Raw genomic sequence first — 17,745 nt, 5'->3', positions numbered from 1 at the left:
CCAGCCGCCCTTTGTCAAATGACCCCATATTACACACAGTCTTTTTATAGACTTAGACAATAAAAATACAGAAAACACATGGTGTATGATGGGCTCCATCTTAGGAAGGTGTTATACTGGGGCATTGAAACACAAACTATTGCAACACACATGGTTACAACTGAGTAGCAAGTGCCAAAGTAAAATGCCATTGAATGCGGGGAGTTCTGGATGGAAGTGGCCCCACGGTTGCTTTCTGCACAGCACACAGGCTGGGTTGGCATAACACTTGCACACTCTTGAGATTTGAATGGGAAGGTTATATATATATATATATATTACCTACTGGCGGTCGCCAGTAGGTATATATAGTTAGGATTTTTTCTCTATGGGATTTTTGAAAATTCTATGTCTAATAACTTTGGCGTTTGTGGACGGAATTGGCTGAAATTTTCAGGAAAATGGAACATTTTGTTTCTGAGCAGCCCCTGAAAATTCGGGGGGGTTTCGTCAAGGGGGGCCGAGAAAAAAGGGGGGTCCCAAAACGCGTTTTTCCCATGTTAATTTCCATAGGGTGGTTGGCCTCACTTTTAGCCCGAACGGCTGAATGGATTTGCATGAAACTTGGCAAAATTGTAGGGACTGTTAGCCCGATGTGCCTTTGCTAGGTCTCAATATATGTGCTCCAGTGGATTTTGATAAATTAACGTTCAAAAAAAAATATATATCTGTAACAGCGCTCCGGGTAGCGCTCCGGTTCGCGTACTTGACGCGTAACGGAACTTCGCGAAGCGAAGCTGATTGGCTCTCCGGTGTCTGTCAACATTCTAAAAAGTCCGGAGCGGCCGCCATCTTGTCTCTCGGTAGGATCGAGAGACAAGAGGAGGCCAAAACAAAGGGGGAAATGACCATAAGGGGGCATAGTAGATCCTCCCTGACCCCCTAGGTTTGATGTGGAGGCTTTAAAAGGGCCCCGCGGTACGCTTTTGTGCAATGGGCGGTGGTAATCTAAATGATGAGGGGGGGGGGCAGCGTTCAAAGCACATCAGCGTGCATAAACACGAAAATGTTTTTATCTACCACGTACTTGACTTATCTCTCTGAGATGCATTCCCTTGTGTTTCGGCAATGGTAGTCTGTTCATTACATAGATCTCCCGAGGGCGGTAGTACAGACTGCGCGTAGGAAAGGGTCAAAACCCAGGGGTATAGGAGTATGTAACAAGCGAGCCATTTAATTGAAAAAACTAAACGTGACAAACGGTTGCAGGATCAGTGAAGGTTGATTTTATAATTGAAAGTATAACAGGATCAGTTACAATAAAATCGTCCATACGCACACCATGGGCGAGTATCATGGGTAACATTACTTCGAAGCTTTATTAATACAATAATCAATAATGAAAAATCGACATCAATAGGGTTGTCCGTATGCCCAGTCAGTACCCTTCCCCGCCCGCCATGTGCACAAAGACCGTATACATCCCCCATAACGTCAAGGCTAAGTAATTAGAACGTCGTAAGGAGTTGCAAGTCGCTCCCATACTGGCGCTATTTTGGTCGAGGCCAGGCAGGTCCAGAGTATAGTTCAATGTCTCCAATAAGTAGCGGCAGGACCAGAATCCCTTTCGGCAGTGCCGCAAGAGCGGGCGCAACTCAGCCTGCCGAGTGAAGCGCTGGGGTGCAGCTGAGGAACCTCCACCTGAGGAGGTGGGGTAGGCTCGTTCGCGCCGGAATGAAATGCTTTGCATTTGTAGACTTCAGTTCGGCGAAGACCCAGCAGAATGTTATAAGTGAATGTCATGGCACGAAGTTCAGTGGGCGGTCTGTCATTGTGAAAGCCTCAATTAAGTTGAATGGCTGCAAGAGCCCCGATTACACCAGCAGCCCTGTTAATATGCCGATCTTGGAAAAAGTTCCTCTGTTGGATTGTAATGGCTGCAGTGATGGTCTTGGGAAACTGCTTCGGAAAACTCTAAAGGCCACGAAAGCTTGCTATGCTGTTTCTTTGGAAATGCGGTGCTGGGTGATGGAAGTTATTGAAGAGTTGGCAGTGGTGTTTTTTGTAGATTTTGGACGCTCTGCCACAGTCCTGGCTTTACGAGCACTAGAAAACAAGTTAATTCGAACTTTCAATAGTACAGTAATCAATAATACATCAGAACTTAATATCAATAGGGATGTCCAAATGTTCAATCAGTACCCGTCCCCGCCCGCCATGTGCTCCAAAACTGCTTACATATCTCGTGATATCAAGGCTGAGCAACCAGTACACATCAAGGAGTTGCGAGTCTCATTTATACCGGCGCCATTTTGGGCGAGGCCGGGCAGGTCCAGAATATAGTCAAAATTTCTCCACCAACCAGCGGTCGGAACAGAACCCCTTTCAGCAGTCCAAAAAGTTCCGTAAAATGACAACAGAAGGGACAGGCAACAAGAACCATCAGTCAAAGAGGGGAGGGCAAGTTCTTCCCTACCGGGTCACGTTGGGGCTCCACCGGAACTGATCGAATTGGTAGTCTACAGTGTTTCTGGATGTTTCAGACTGAAGCTGGCGTCAGCATGAGAGCACCACCATCCCGTGGCTACGTCGTGGCTATTCCGCGAGCAATCATGGCAGTCGCTCCCCACCGGAAGCCTGCGGGAGTCGGGGGCCCCGGTGACTCTTGTAGAATCTTCAAGGCTGAGGGGACGCTTTCGGGAATGGGGCCCATGCCCTAGCAGTCAAGCGTCCAAGTTCCAGGGTTGCCCAGAGCCATCCTTGCAGGCCAGGCCCAAGTCTGTGGAGCCGTCCGCCATTTCGTGAGCTCCGTGGCAGCCGCCTGTCGCTGTACCGCAAGAGTGGGTGCAATTCAGCCGGATGGCGGGTGAGACGCTGTAGCCGCAAGAGCAGGCGAAACTCAACCGGCCGAGTGAGGCACTGTGCCGCAAGAGCGGGCGCAATTCAGCTGGCCGAGCGAGGCACTGTGCCGCAAGAGCGGGCGCAACTCAGCTGGCCGAGCGAGGCACTGTGCCGCAAGAGCGGGCGCAACTCAGCTGGCCGAGTGAAGCGCTGGGGTGCAGCTGAGGAACCTCCACCTGGGGAGGTGGGGGAGGCTCGTTCGCGCCGCCTCTCCCTCCCAGTGCACCCCACGCCGTCTCCTGGCGCAGGTATATGTGATGGTCGGACCAAGCAATAAGAGGGGGGGTCATCAGCAAGGCATTCACCCCCCCCACCCGTGGCTCGCTGGATGCCACCTCAGGGTGGACGAATGGGAAGGCCAGTACAACAACATCGTGGCCGTGGTGCTTCCGGGCCATCCACCCAACGACCTTTTCGGCCGATGGCTGCCAGCAAGGGCCCCGCCCTATACGTGCCGGGGGCCTCGTCTTCCGGATGGGCGTAGCCGCGGACCTGCTGCACTTCGGGACGACCCTGGGTTTGAGCTGGCCGGATCAGGCAACAAGAAGGTGGTGGTGGTGGTGGTGGTGGGGATGCACCAGCTGAAGCTACAACACTTGCCATTGCTCAGTGATGAAAAAAGGTCTTCCTCTCACAAAGATGAAAGTCCGAGTGAGGAAACAAGAAGGGGTTTTCATCATTTGGGAAAAAAAATAGTTCTAAACCAATGAAAAGTGTTATTTTTAGGTCACATGACCTAGCCTTACATCATTAGGAACCCAAAAGTGAAATGAACCAATGAAAAGTTTTATTAACAAGTCACATGACCTGTTATGCTTACGTTACGCGCTCCGCGCCGCGCCCCGGATCGCTTCCGGGAAGCTGCGCTTCGCGCACCGGAGCACTTCCGGGTGCGCTAACGCGGCGCGTCATATGACGCATTACGCGACAACGCTATACGTCGCGGTTACGCGACGCGTCACGATGTTGTTTTCTAACGCGGCAGTTGCGCAAACAGAACGTTTATCGGTTCGCGGAACGAGTCGCGGCACCAAATTGAGCTAACGGGAACCTACCCGGTTCGCGGATCGGGAGCGAAACAAAAAAAAATAATAATAAAAAAAAATACATTAAAAAATCGTATTAAAAACATATAAAATATATTTTACGATTAAAAGAATACATTTTAAAGCTTTTGATATTTGCTATTAAAAAACCATTGAAATTCACTGAAAAAAACCATAGGTTATAGACCATATATAGTTAGGAATTAGCATTTACAAAACCTTGAAAATTCACTGAAAAAAACATAGGTTATAGACCATATATAGTTGGGAATTAGCATTTACAAAACCTTATTTTACTCCCACAAAACCATTGAAATTCCATATATAGTTAGTTGCACTAACTATATATCGCGCACCCGCAATCCACTGCTGATGTCACATATTACATCATTCATGACATGGTCAGTGACATCACTGATGACATCACTGATGACATCTCAAATGACATCAATGATTACATCACTGATGACATCTCATTTGACATCAATGACCACATCACTGATGATATCATTCATGTGACAATACAATGCATCTCCTCACACTTTAATATAACCTCTGTTACACCCAGTGTTAAATACAGAGTATAATTTTTGAAACCATTGACACACCAATACTAGTTACTACATACGCACTCACTGATTCCTACGTCTACACACACATTCACTCATTCACCCATACAATCATTCATACATACAATCACTCATCTTTACAACACTATCATATGCACTCATACACCTATACAGACACTCACACTCTGCCACTCATCCATGGAGTTACTCACACACCTAGTCAGTCCTGTAAAGAATCAATCGCACTTCCATTTTCTATTTTTTCCATTTTCCATTTAAACATAGAGTACCTTACATTTTCAAAAATATACTAACACATACATACTCTCTTATACAATCATTGATACAAGTACACATTGATCTGCACAGTCACACATCTCCTAGCCAGCCACACACACACACTCAGTCTCCCATACAAATACAGAACAACAGTCATAATGATGCACAAATTAAGACAGTTTAGTCACTAACCCATGCACTCAGTGAGACACATTTAATCACTCACTCATACAGTCAGTCACGCACCTACTAAATCCTTCATCCAGACACTTATACATCTACTCATTCTTCAATATGTAAAACATATTTAAACTTTACAGAAACAGTCAATGGATGATGTCATCAGTGATGTCATCAGTGATGTCACGGACCATGTCATGAATGATGTAATATGTGACATCATCAGCAGTGGATTGCGGGTGCGCGATATATAGTTAGTGCAACTAACTATATATGGAATTTCAATGGTTTTGTGTGAGTAAAATAAGGTTTTGTAAATGCTAATTCCTAACTATATATGGTCTATAACCTATGGTTTTTTCAGTGAATTTTCAAGGTTTTGTAAATGCTAATTCCTAACTATATATGGTCTATAACCTATGGTTTTTTCAGTGAATATATATATATATATATATATATATATATATATATATATATATATATATATATATATATATATATATATGTATATATATATATATGTATATATATATTCACTGAAAAAAACATAGGTTTCAGGCCTTATATAGTTAGGAATTAACATATAAAAAACCATTGAAATTGCTCCTATATAGTTAGTTGAACTAACTATATATGGCGCACCCGCAATCCACTGCTGATGATGTCACATATTACATCATTCATGACATGGTCAGTGACATCACTGATGACATCACTGATGACATCTCAAATGACATCACTGATGACATCTCATTTGACATCACTGATGACATCACTGATTACATCATTCATGTGATAATACGATGCACCTCCTCACACTCTAATATAACCTTTGATACACCGAGTGTTAAATACAGACTACCATTCTTGAAACCATTGACACACCAATACCAGTTACTACATAGGCACTCACTGATTCCTAGGTCTACACACACATCCACTCATTCACCCATACAATCACTCATACATACAGTCCCACATCAATGCAACACTATCATATGCACTCATACACCTATGCAGACACTCACACACTGCCACTCATCCATGGAGTTACTCACACACCTAGTCAGTCATGTAAAGAATCAATCACACTTCCATTTCCTCATCTATATAGTTATACACACAACACCTTACTTATTCAAACATATACTAACACATACTTACTCTCTTATACAATCACTGATAAAAGTACACATTGATCTGCACAGAGTCACACACCTCCCAGCCAGCCACACACACACACTCAGTCTCCCATACACATACTTGGGTAACCAATCAATAACCCACATAGCCACTCATATAGCTACTGATCAACACATGCAGCAGCTTACACAACAACAGACATACTGATGCACACATTCACACAGTTTAGTCACTAACCTATGCATTCAGTAAGACACATTTAATCACTCACTCATACAGTCAGTCACGCACCTACTAAATCCTTCATCCAGACACTTATACATGCACTCATTCTTCAATATGTAAAACATATTTAAACTTTCCAGAAAAACAGTCACTGGATGATGTCATCAGTGATGTCATCAGTGAGGTCAAATGAGATGTCATCAGTGATGTCATCAGTGATGTCATTTGAGATGTCATCAGTGATGTCACTGACCATGTCATGAATGATGTAATATGTGACATCATCAGCAGTGGATTGCGGGTGCGCCATATATAGTTAGTTCATCTAACTATATAGGAGCAATTTCAATGGTTTTTTATATGTTAATTCCTAACTATATAAGGCCTGAAACCTATGGTTTTTTCAGTGAATTTTCAAGGTTTTTTAAATGCTAATTCCTAACTATATAAGGCCTAAAACCTATGGTTTTTTTCAGTGAATTTCAATGGTTTTTTATATGTTAATTCCTAACTATAGAAGGCCTAAAACCTATGGTTTTTTCAGTGAATTTCAAAGTTTTTTTAAATGCTAATTCCTACCTGAATAAGGCCTGAAACCTATGTTTTTTTCAGTGAATTTGCAAGGTTTTGAAAATGCTAATTCTATTAGCGGATAACGTTTAAATATGTTAATATCCTTGTGGGACCACCTGAGCAGCCCTAGGGATCCGATTTTTGGACCGGAGCAAGATGCTCTCTGATTGTGCCGTATTTCTTGCCTTCTGCCCCCCTGATTGTGCCATATTTCTTGCTTCTGCCCCACTGATTGTGCCATATTTCTTGGCTTCTGCCCCCCTGATTCTGCCGTATTTCTTGCCTTCTGCACCCTGAGTGTGCCGTATTTCTTGCCTTCTTCTCCCTGATTGTGCCGTATTTGTTGCATTCTACCCACTAATTGTGCAGTTTTTTCTTGCCTTCTGCCCCCTGATTGTGCCGTTTGTCGGGCCTTCTGTCCCCTGATTGTACCGTTTTTCGTGCCCCTGCCCCCCTGATTATATTATCTTTGCCAGTGTCTGTTCGCTGCTGATATTGCCTTTGCCTGTGTTTCTTTGCTGCCGTTATTGTCTTTGCCAGTGTTTCTTTGCTGCCGTTATTGTCTTTGCCAGTGTTTGTTCGCTGCCATTATTGTCTTTGCCAGTGCTTGTTCGCTGCTGGTATTATCTTTGCCAGAGCTCTGTGTGCTGTGTGGGCTGTGAGAGCTGTGTGGGCTGTGAGAGCTGTGTGGGCTGTGAGAGCTGTGTGGGCTGTGAGAGCTGTGTGGGCTGTGAGAGCTGTGTGGGCTGTGAGAGCTGTGTGGGCTGTGAGAGCTGTATGGGCTGTGAGAGCTGTATGGGCTGTGAGAGCTGTGAGAGCTGTGTGGGCTGTGAGCTGTGTGGGCTGTGAGGGCTGTGTGAGCTGTGAGACCTGTGTGGGATGTGAGACCTGTGTGGGATGTGAGACCTGTGTGGGATGTGAGACCTGTGTGGGATGTGAGACCTGTGTGGGATGTGAGACCTGTGTGGGATGTGAGACCTGTGTGGGCTGTGAGACCTGTGTGGGCTGTGACAGCTGTGAGAGCTGTGTGAGCTGTGTGGGCTGTGAGAGCTGTGTGGGCTGTGAGAGCTGTGTGGGCTGTGAGAGCTGTGTGGGATGTGAGCTGTGTGAGCTGTGTGGGCTGTGAGGGCTGTGTGAGCTGTGAGAGCTGTGTGGGCTGTGAGAGAGTGGGCTGTGAGGGCTGTGTGGGCTGTGACAGCTGTATGGGCTGTGAGAGCTGTGAGAGCTGTGTGGGATGTGAGCTGCGTGGGCTGTGTGGGCTGTGAGAGCTGTGTGGGCTGTGTGGGCTGTGAGAGCTGTGTGGGCTGTGTGGGCTGTGAGAGCTGTGTGGGCTGTGAGAGCTGTGTGGGCTGTGAGAGCTGTGTGGGCTGTGAGAGAGCTGTGTGGGCTGTGAGAGCTGTGAGAGCTGTGAGAGCTGTGAGAGCTGTGTGGGCTGTGTGGGCTGTGTGGGCTGTGTGGGCTGTGTGGGCTGTGTGGGCTGTGAGAGCTGTGAGAGCTGTGTGGGCTGTGAGCTCTGCTTCTTTTGTGTCTCGGTCTACCTAGCACAAGATGAATGCCAACACTTCCTGGTTAGAAGTGTTGACAGGCAATGAGCATGCTGCTTTCCTGTGAAATGCATGCTGATTGGCTGCCACTGTCTGTCAACACTCCAAACCAGGAAGTGTTGGCAGCCATCTTGTGCCTCGGTAGAACCAAGTCACAAGAAAGCAGTGAAACAAAGGTGCAGAACATGCAAAGGGGGCAGGGTAGAAGCACCCTGACCCCCTAGGCCTGCTCAGGGGGTCCCACAAGGCCCCCCCCCTAAAAAAAAAAAAAAATCAAAAAATCGCGGGGTGCTCGCACGGTGCACGCACGGTGCGCGCTTATAGATATATAATTTGTTTCTCTTTTAATTTTCTCAGTAACTACTGGAGGGATTTACACTATTTAACCAAAAGCGTGATCTGCGTACCAGACTCTACCATTTTGCCAAGTTTGGTGTAATTCCGTTCAGCGGTTCGGGCTGTAGCCGTGTCTAAAGGTCCTATGGAAATTAACATGGGGAAAACACGTTTTGGGACCCCCCCTTTTTTCTCGGCCCCCGCTTGACGAATCTACCCGAAACTTTCAGGGAAGAAGCGGAGCGGAACGGGCCATCTTCTTTAAGAAATTCGCGAACATTCAACAACCGGCGCCAAAGTTATTCCCAATAGAATGTTGCGGATTTCCTATGGAAACTAGGTCCTAACTATATATACCTACTGGCGACCGCCAGTAGGTAATATGTATATATATATATATATGTATGTATATGTATATATATATATATATATATCTCTTCCGTGCATTCGCAGACTTGCCTCCATACACGGACCCAAGAGATGGTGCGAAAACAAAAGTTTATTGCTCCTCGCCATTACGCGTCTCTGCTCGCCTGAACCTTGATCACATGATATATATTTGACGGTTCCTTTTTAATTGTTTGGTTTCATCCTGATAATAACAGCCCCCAAGCCATTCTGCAGAGCTTAATTATTGTCAGGGCTACTAGGATTATGTGGCAAGAGTGTCTGGCGTTTGTAACAAGGAAAGGCCAATTACGCCTCATCATGCAGCAGTCTGTCAATATTATTATTGTTGTTAATTTAGGTAAACCAACCTTTTTTGTAAAATCCGCAAATATAGCAAATTCGTAATGATGTGGTAAAAGCTGCAGCCACAGCATCATGTAAATCCGCACTCCCTCGCCATTGTCCCTTGTTTTAGCCTCAATTTATTCATAAAAGCAAACAAAACCTAATCATTCTCGTTCAACTCGATGCCCATTGTTAGCTGCACTTGGTAGAGAATAGCTTTTTCAAGCTTCTCACTCCTAAATAAATATGTAATATAAAATGTACCAAATATGTATGTGTGTGTGTGTGTGTGTGTGTGTATATATTTATATATTTACCCACTGAAAAGACAAAGGTTACAGGGATGTTATAGTTAGGAAGTAGGATTTTAAAAAACTTATAAATTCTCTAAAAACATAGGTTAGAAAGACTTTCTAGTTAGGTTTTAATTTTACATGGACAAAGCCATAGAAGTTCAACAGTTGTAGTTATACGTATCCCAAGACAATATAACTTGTGCTCTAGGGTAACTATAAGTCACCCCCCCACCATGCACAGTTTTCCCTTCAATAATTTTATTGCAAATGTTGCAGTGATATCAGTGATGTCAGAGATGTAATTACTGATGTAATATGTGGGGTAAGTAGCAGCCCATGCCTTGCAGCACCCCCCAGGCACCCAACCCTGGGCCACGCATGGCCTTTGGCCATGTCTGCCAGGGGTTGGCTGTAGGGCCTGCAGCTATCCCCACATAGGCATCTACCCTGCAGGTCGGTTTGTGAGTCTGAGTGGGTCTGTAAGTGAGTGCGAGAGTCTCTGAGCAGGTGTCTAAGAGTGTGAGTGCCTCTGTGAGTACATTAGCATCTGAGTGAGTATCTGAATGTATTTTTTATTTTATATTTTCGGCAATATTCGTGAAAAAACAGCGAGTGGGTGTGTGTCTCTGGTGCAGGAGTTCCTACGTGGGTCTGTGAGTGGGTGCGTGAGTGTCTGACTGGGTCTGTGAGGTAGTGTGTGAGTGTCTGACTGGATCTGTAAGTGTGTGCTTGAGTGGATCTGTGATTTTATGCATGAGTGTCTAGAGATTCAGTGAGTGGGTACATGAGTGTCTGAGTGGTTCTGTGTCTGGGTGTGCGAGTCTCTGAGTGGGTCTGTAAGTGAGTGCATGAGCCTCTGAGAGGGCGTCGAAGTGGGTATAAGAGTGTGAGTGGGTCTCTGAGTGAGTAAATTAGTGTCTGAGTTAGTATCCAAATGTATTTTTGTTGGTGTTATTTGTGAATACGTTGCAATGTTACACTGGAGGTTGTGTTGAGCATCGCAACAAAGTAGAGAATATTGCATGTGGGAGAAAAAATATTTTTGTACATGTTGTGCACATACGGGGTCCCACATAAATTCCCCTCTATTCTACCCATGGGGTCAGTGTACCTGTACCCTGACCCCTTCTGTCGATCTCAATGTTTATTTTCAGCCCCCAGGGACCGTGTCCCATTACATAAAATGGCAACTGCACCTTTTATACACAGGTTGCAGCCAGCTAATTACAGCATTCCTGTTGCCATGTGTATTCATGGTGCATCACAAGTATTTGCGAATGCTTTACGCCTCTAGATATTCAGATTTGTTTTCCCATTAATATCTCAAAAACTACTGTACAGATTTAAACCAAATCAATAAAAGGGCTCTTTCTGGACCAAGAACTACATTTCTTTTTTAAAATCCCTATTAGAATTACCATGGTAAACTCACTTTTATGACCCCCCTCCCCCTTTTTCCAGCCACCTCTTGACTGATCACCCTGAACCTTTCCATGCTCAATAAGACCCAGCAGCACACTTTTTAGGGAACATTTTGTGTAGATTCATCAAACGTCACCAAAGTTATCGGCAAGTCAAAAAACGCCTTTCCTATGGAAACTAGGTCCTAACTATGTTTTGTAATGTATGATAATGGATTTGAACATAGGGAGATTTGGCAGCTGTGTCACAAATTACCAAGCTATGGCTAGGCTATATATTGGACCTTTTCTACTTTACAGTGGAATATGGCAAATATATTAAACTGATACTGTGAATGCAGCCAGTGGCCCAGTCTCATCTGTTTTTAAAGCACACATGTGAAAATGCTGTTGGTCCCTTTAAAAGGACAGTTTGTACACATGAGTCTCTATGACACTGTAGAAGCCTACGGCCGAAACTCGTCAGTCAGTTCATGTCCTGGTTCTAATGGAACCAATGAAATAAAGTAATTAAGCTGCATCACTGGAGCTATGCCTCTTGCTTCTTAGAATTTCCCATATCCAAGGAAGAGGAGAGACCGGGATTTTGGTACACATTTTTGCTATCGATCTATAATATAATATTGTACCTGTATACATATACACACACACACATATATATGTATTCCCAGCGTGTGACCAGATCCGACAGTCACTGTTTTAGGCGCACACTGACACAGTACATTTTCAAAGTTTTATTAAGTTACTCGAACTAGATGGAAAGGAGTGACGGAAGGTGAACGAGCAGGAAATATATATATATATATATATATATATATATATATATACACACACACACACACATTTTGGTTTTCTAATAAATTAGCCACCATTTAATGATTCTGCACTAAACCTTGAAGTCAAATTGGACATGTGGCCATAAGTCTGCAAGTGAAATTTCATGCAACTCAGTCTAATGAAAGTTATAATGTGTGAATTTATTGTCTTATAGAACACAAAGGTCAAGGAATCATTATCTGAAGACAGTGGATCAGAATATTACCCTTTGTCTGAAGACAGCAGGTTTTCATCTCATCATGTATTCACCACAGATGAAGAGGATGATCCAAATGAACTAAAGGACAAGGTCATTAAAGAGTACAAAAGAGAGAAATATTTTCCTGATGAAGCACAGAAAAATCAAATAGAACCGACTCATATTTCTGTGAAAACATGCTTAAGCAGTAATGGAAAACGCAAATATGACAAAAAACATTACTGCTTTTATTGTGAAAAAGGCTACACTAAAATTGCCAGACATTATGAACAAATGCATCTCAAAGAGACAGAGGTAGCAAAAATATTTAGTTATAAATCTGGCTCAAAGGAGCGATTAGGATTGTTACAAAGATTGAGGAACCAAGGAGACTTCCAACACAATTCTAAAATTTATAGAACTGGAGACGGCCAAATAGTAACAAAGCGTCAGCCTTGTGGTAAGTCTTCTGCAAACAATTATTTGCCATGTGCAAATTGTCTTGCACTTTTCGTAAAAAAGGATTTGTGGAGACACAAAAGAAAATGCCCTCAAAAGGAGGAAAATAAGTGCCCTGGTAAAAAGAGAGTCCAAGCAGAGGCAGCCTTAATATTACCCTTTGGTCTATTCTTAGAAAAGAGTATGACAAATGTCATGAGAAAAATGGTACATGATGATATTTCAACGATTGTGCGAAATGACCCTCTCATAGTAAAACTCGGTGAAAGGCTTTATTTACAAAAAGGTGAAGTTACTCATCAACATGCAGATATAAGAAATAAGATGAGAGAACTAGCTAAACTGCTCCTGGAAGTACGTAAAAATGACCACACCATCACTTCTGTTAATGATTTTGTAAATCCAAAGAAGTTCAATGCAGTAATTAAAGCTGTTAAGTCAATGACTGGCTTCAGCAAAGAGAAAAACCAATATGCAGTTCCATCAACTGCAATAAAATTACGGCATACATTATTAAAGATAACTTCAATTATGGAAGGGGATGCACTCAGAAACAAAGACGAAGTATTAAACACACAAGCGAAACAGTTCAAACAACTTATTCAATATAATTGGGAAATGCACATTTCAACAACTGCATTAAAAACGTTATATCAGCAGAAGTGGAACAAGCCGCAAATGCTATCATTAACAGAAGACCTACATAAATTGCACAATTTTCTTAAATTCCTTGAGCAGGATAGCAAAAAAGAATTGATTAAAAATCCAAATGTGGAGTCTTGGTACAAATTAGGTCAGGTGACATTGACACAAATTATTCTGTTTAACAGAAGAAGGGAAGATGAAGCTTCACGACTTCTGGTGAAAAGTTACAAAGAAAAAGATGAATCCCCTATGCAGGATGATATTTTAAGAAATCTAACCGAACTGGAGAAGATTTGTGACAAGTTGATCAGAATTGAAATAAGAGGGAAAGGAGGAAGGAAAGTTCCAATTCTTCTCACTAAAAACATGAAGCATTCGATTGACGCTCTAATTACCAACAGACAATATGTTGGCATCAACGAGCTCAACACATATGTTTTTGCAAGGCCATATTTTAGTTCCATGGAAAGTATAAGCGGGAGTGATTGTCTGAGACAATTTACACATAGCTGTGGTGCAAAGAATCCCGAATATATTACATCCACCCGATTAAGGAAGCATGTGGCTACTGTTTCACAGTTAATTGATTTAAAATCTGCTGAAATTGAACAACTTGCAAGTTTTCTGGGGCATGACCTAAAAGTCCACCAAGAGTTTTACAGGCTCCCAGAGGATACTTTGCAACTGGCAAAGGTCTGCCAAATCCTCCTTGCAGCAGAAAAAGGAATGCATCTTTTCAAAGGAAAAAAACTTGATGAGGTTGATCCTGATGCAGGTGAGAAACAGTTTCGGTGTCTTTTACTGACACATTTTGAGGGGTGTTCAATGTACACAACTCTAGTCAAGGTGTAAAAACTGTTTAAAAGAACACCGCTTCATCATCCTCTACACACAAGCAAATGTATATTCCTCTTTTCTTTGTGTAATTATATTCATTTATGTCTATCTTTTAGCTATATCTGAAGATTCCAAATCTGAATCTGAAGAGTCAGGATCTGATGATGAAGCAAATAGATATAATTATCAAGTGGACCCTAACAACACGCAAACTACTTGGAATCATCTAGAAAAGCCTGTGTTCAAACATGCCAGGATTTCTTCAACGGGTATGTGAAAAACATTTGAAAAATTAGGGCAAAAGATATAATAAAATGTTTACCTTATCAGACTATTTACAGTGAGGGTGTCCAATGTACGTCCAAGTGGGCGGCATCCATGGCTGATTTTCAGGATCCCCACATGAGCTACATTTAAGCAGAAAGAATATACATTAAAATAATGTGCAGGCAGGGATGCTGGTTATAATAAAAATCTTTTGTTTATTGTGCCAACTATATATAAGTAGCTAGTTATCTGTATTTCTGAATACAAATCTGCTGGGAGCTCCATCATTAGATCGCCCTGTAAGGGCACGATGGCCACCCTATTTAGGGCATCCCTTCTGCTGCAATTCTCATTAGCATTTTCCTATCCAGGGTCAGCAGGCTGAGCATGGCTGGTTAAGAGAGGAACTGCTTAAATATCCCCCCATGTGCTGTGAGAACAATTGGCTGTGAAAGCTTGTTGCAGGAAAATAAAAATGTTGCAACCAGTCTTCATGACCACTATGGCTTGACAGAGCACCTTTAATGTATTTCCATAAGCTGTTCCATCTAATCCGACTTAAACAGCATTGGTTAAAAAAAAATGCAGAATCCTCTAAGTAGGGTGGGCTGGTCCAACTCGGCAAGCACTACTTTAGCCCCTGTGCCTTTTATTTGCATCTGGTTTTGTTTGGATTAGGGGTGTGAGACAAAGCCATATTGTGCTATTTTAACAAATCTGGCCCTGTGCCAAATCCTAGGGTGTTTGTTGTCTTTACCCTTCAACTCCACTTATTCGTATCTTTCAAGGAGCATGGCCCTTTACAGTATAAAACAATTTGGTTCCTCCACATGTTGACTAAATGTGCAAAATGAATTAGCTTTAGTGAACATAGTTGATCAATGATACCTTTTGCCCCACTTGGCCACAACCTGGGCCAGGGAGGCACACAGAATATTTTGTGATATTCCCGCATGTAAAACGTAACTTGTGTGAAATCACGTCTTGCGTGGGTGTCCATGCATTGGTGTCCACCCATTGAAATATGTCTTGAAGCACAAACTCACAATAGACAGTGTTGTCTTATCTTTATTCCATAGTACAATGCTTAGTGTTGCATGCTTTTTTAAGCATGCCAGACTGATAACATCATCAGCAAGTGACATGCTGTATATCGGACACTATTCAATTTATCACTGAGTGCAGCTTTGCTATTGTTTAGAGCACTACACACACGATTGTTTAATCTAGGCCTATGTGTTTAGTGAATCCCTAGCACCCTGAAGCAGAAGATGGTTGTGGTGGTTGCCCATTTTAGCACAAGGTCAGCCACAGTATTTTTTGGGAGAAGTAAATGCCATCAATGTTGGACAGTATTCTATCAGGAAAGGACCTTTCCAACATAATACAATTACTGCTAGCAGTAATAAATGTATTCTTTCTGATTATTTCTCTCTGTGTTAGCCCAGCAGTGTAGATTTAATTGTGCATCCAACGTATGTCAGAGCTGTCAAACCCATGGGTAGCAAGATTTTGAGAGGAGTGGTTGAAATTTGCATTCAACTAATCTAAATGAGAATAAACTACAAAGCCCATGCTTATCTTGAAAATATGTGCTGCTGCATCTTGAAAATATGGCACATGCTAACCCCCCCTCTAACTAATGTTGAATAACACTGGCATAAATGAATACAATGGTTAGACAAAGGTGTACTGCATATTAGTCAATGATATGTTACTAGTGCTAGAAAATATAATTGTAAATATAAAATCGGAGTTCTCTTTCCATATGGTGTTGGGCTCATGTTTTGAGTGCAGCTATGAACAGCGGTAAATTGGGAGATAAGACAATTTTCAGCACATTTATACAAATCATTATTCTGATTTCAGCTAACTTGTAACACATTAGCACTAACGATTTTATTAAATTCTGACTATTTTTCTAACACAGGAAAGTATATAAGACAACCATGGTCTCATACAGAAAAAGAAGCAGTTGAAACATTATTGTATGCATTCATTAAAAAAATGAAAGTTCCTGGGAAATCTGACTGCGAAAAATGCATTACTGCCTGCCCTGTACTTACAGACTTTGGAAGAGATTGGAGAGCGGTGAAAAATTACATACATAATCGAATTGTTGCAAACAAAAGAAGACAGCATATGCTTTTTTGCCTGGAGGAGCCACAGGAAAGAACTTGAGGAAACATGTGTCTTATTTGTTTATTTTTACTTTCTCTTTTTCACTAATTTATTTATTTATTTCAGTAAGCTTATGCAGGTTTACAGTGATTATGTCATTTGTATATTTTTTACTTTTGGGATTGAAATATTTTAGAGAGACATGTGGACTAATTCAGTGGATGTTAAATTGTATTTTTGTACTTCTGTGTGAGAACCTTCAACATTGAAGTTCTGACAAAACATTTGTAAGGCTTAAGTCAAAGGTTTTGATTATGTAATAATAAACTGAGTTTGACTTCTTCCGACTGGCTCCATATATTTATTTCTAAAGCATTTTTAAATATTTAAAAATCACACAGAAATACGAATTGTCAAACATATATCATAGGTCGTTTACCATTGATTAACATTTATGTTAAAATATAATTGTCCACACCATTGTTGCATGTTAATGCGCCTATCAAGAGGAGCACTGTTTTGCTTCACAATTAGTCCTTTGAGTCTCCCCCTCTTCTTAAAAACAGAACAAGAGCATTTTTAACTTATTGAAAGTACATCCAGCACTGTTACTGAGACAATTGCTTATGTCTCAATCCACGTTTGTTGGGAAACAGGCAGCCTGGCAATAAAACAATCCAGCTTAAATAAAAAAAAATTCATATGGATGTAAAGACATTGCCACTAGTTCTCTTCCTATCACTAAACACAACTGTCTTGATCTTCCAATTGTTTGACTTGGTACCAACTGCGAACAGTTAAAAATTATTTTTTATGAGATGGCCAGTGTAAAGAAAATATAAACATGCTTAAACTCACTAAACCAAGGTATTACATAAAAATTGCGGTATATGTGGCAAATACTGAGATGCTTCAGAAACAGCATGTGAGTGCTATCCCAATCAGCGCAGAAAAATAATGCAAACAATTATTGGATTTTTTTTTTTAATTGATATTGGAAATAGAGCATTGAGATCACATAAATGTAATCATTATTATACGCTGATAACACAATCATTCATTAAATACTAAATTCAATCTTATGAAACCGTTTTAAAATATGAATCCAGTTCACTCAGTAAACAAAACAGAATAATTCAGAAGATCCAGGACTCATTTAGAAACAATGTGTAAG

The 17,745-nt window shown here is 41.9% G+C and overlaps 1 protein-coding gene across 2 annotated transcripts in view; it reads left to right on the top strand.

Annotated features, from left to right (window-relative positions):
- LOC144772856 (uncharacterized) overlaps positions 1-16,915 on the top strand; it is a 148,474-nt gene extending 131,559 nt beyond the window's left edge. The window contains exons 8-10 of one of the 2 annotated variants that reach the window (XM_078657491.1): positions 12,219-14,121; positions 14,300-14,452; positions 16,381-16,915. In XM_078657491.1, the coding sequence (XP_078513617.1) occupies positions 12,219-14,121; positions 14,300-14,452; positions 16,381-16,631 (2,307 nt within the window). In that variant the 3' untranslated portion in view covers positions 16,632-16,915. The remainder of the gene's footprint in view (positions 1-12,218; positions 14,122-14,299; positions 14,453-16,380) is intronic. The other variant, XM_078657492.1, reaches the window with a different exon arrangement.
- The last annotated feature ends 830 nt before the right edge of the window (positions 16,916-17,745 follow it).

The sequence above is a fragment of the Lissotriton helveticus genome, chromosome 8 (assembly GCF_964261635.1).
Source record: "Lissotriton helveticus chromosome 8, aLisHel1.1, whole genome shotgun sequence".
NCBI lineage: Eukaryota > Metazoa > Chordata > Amphibia > Caudata > Salamandridae > Lissotriton > Lissotriton helveticus.
Note: the sequence above shows the minus strand (reverse complement) of the source record. Positions and strands in the feature narration are given on the sequence as shown.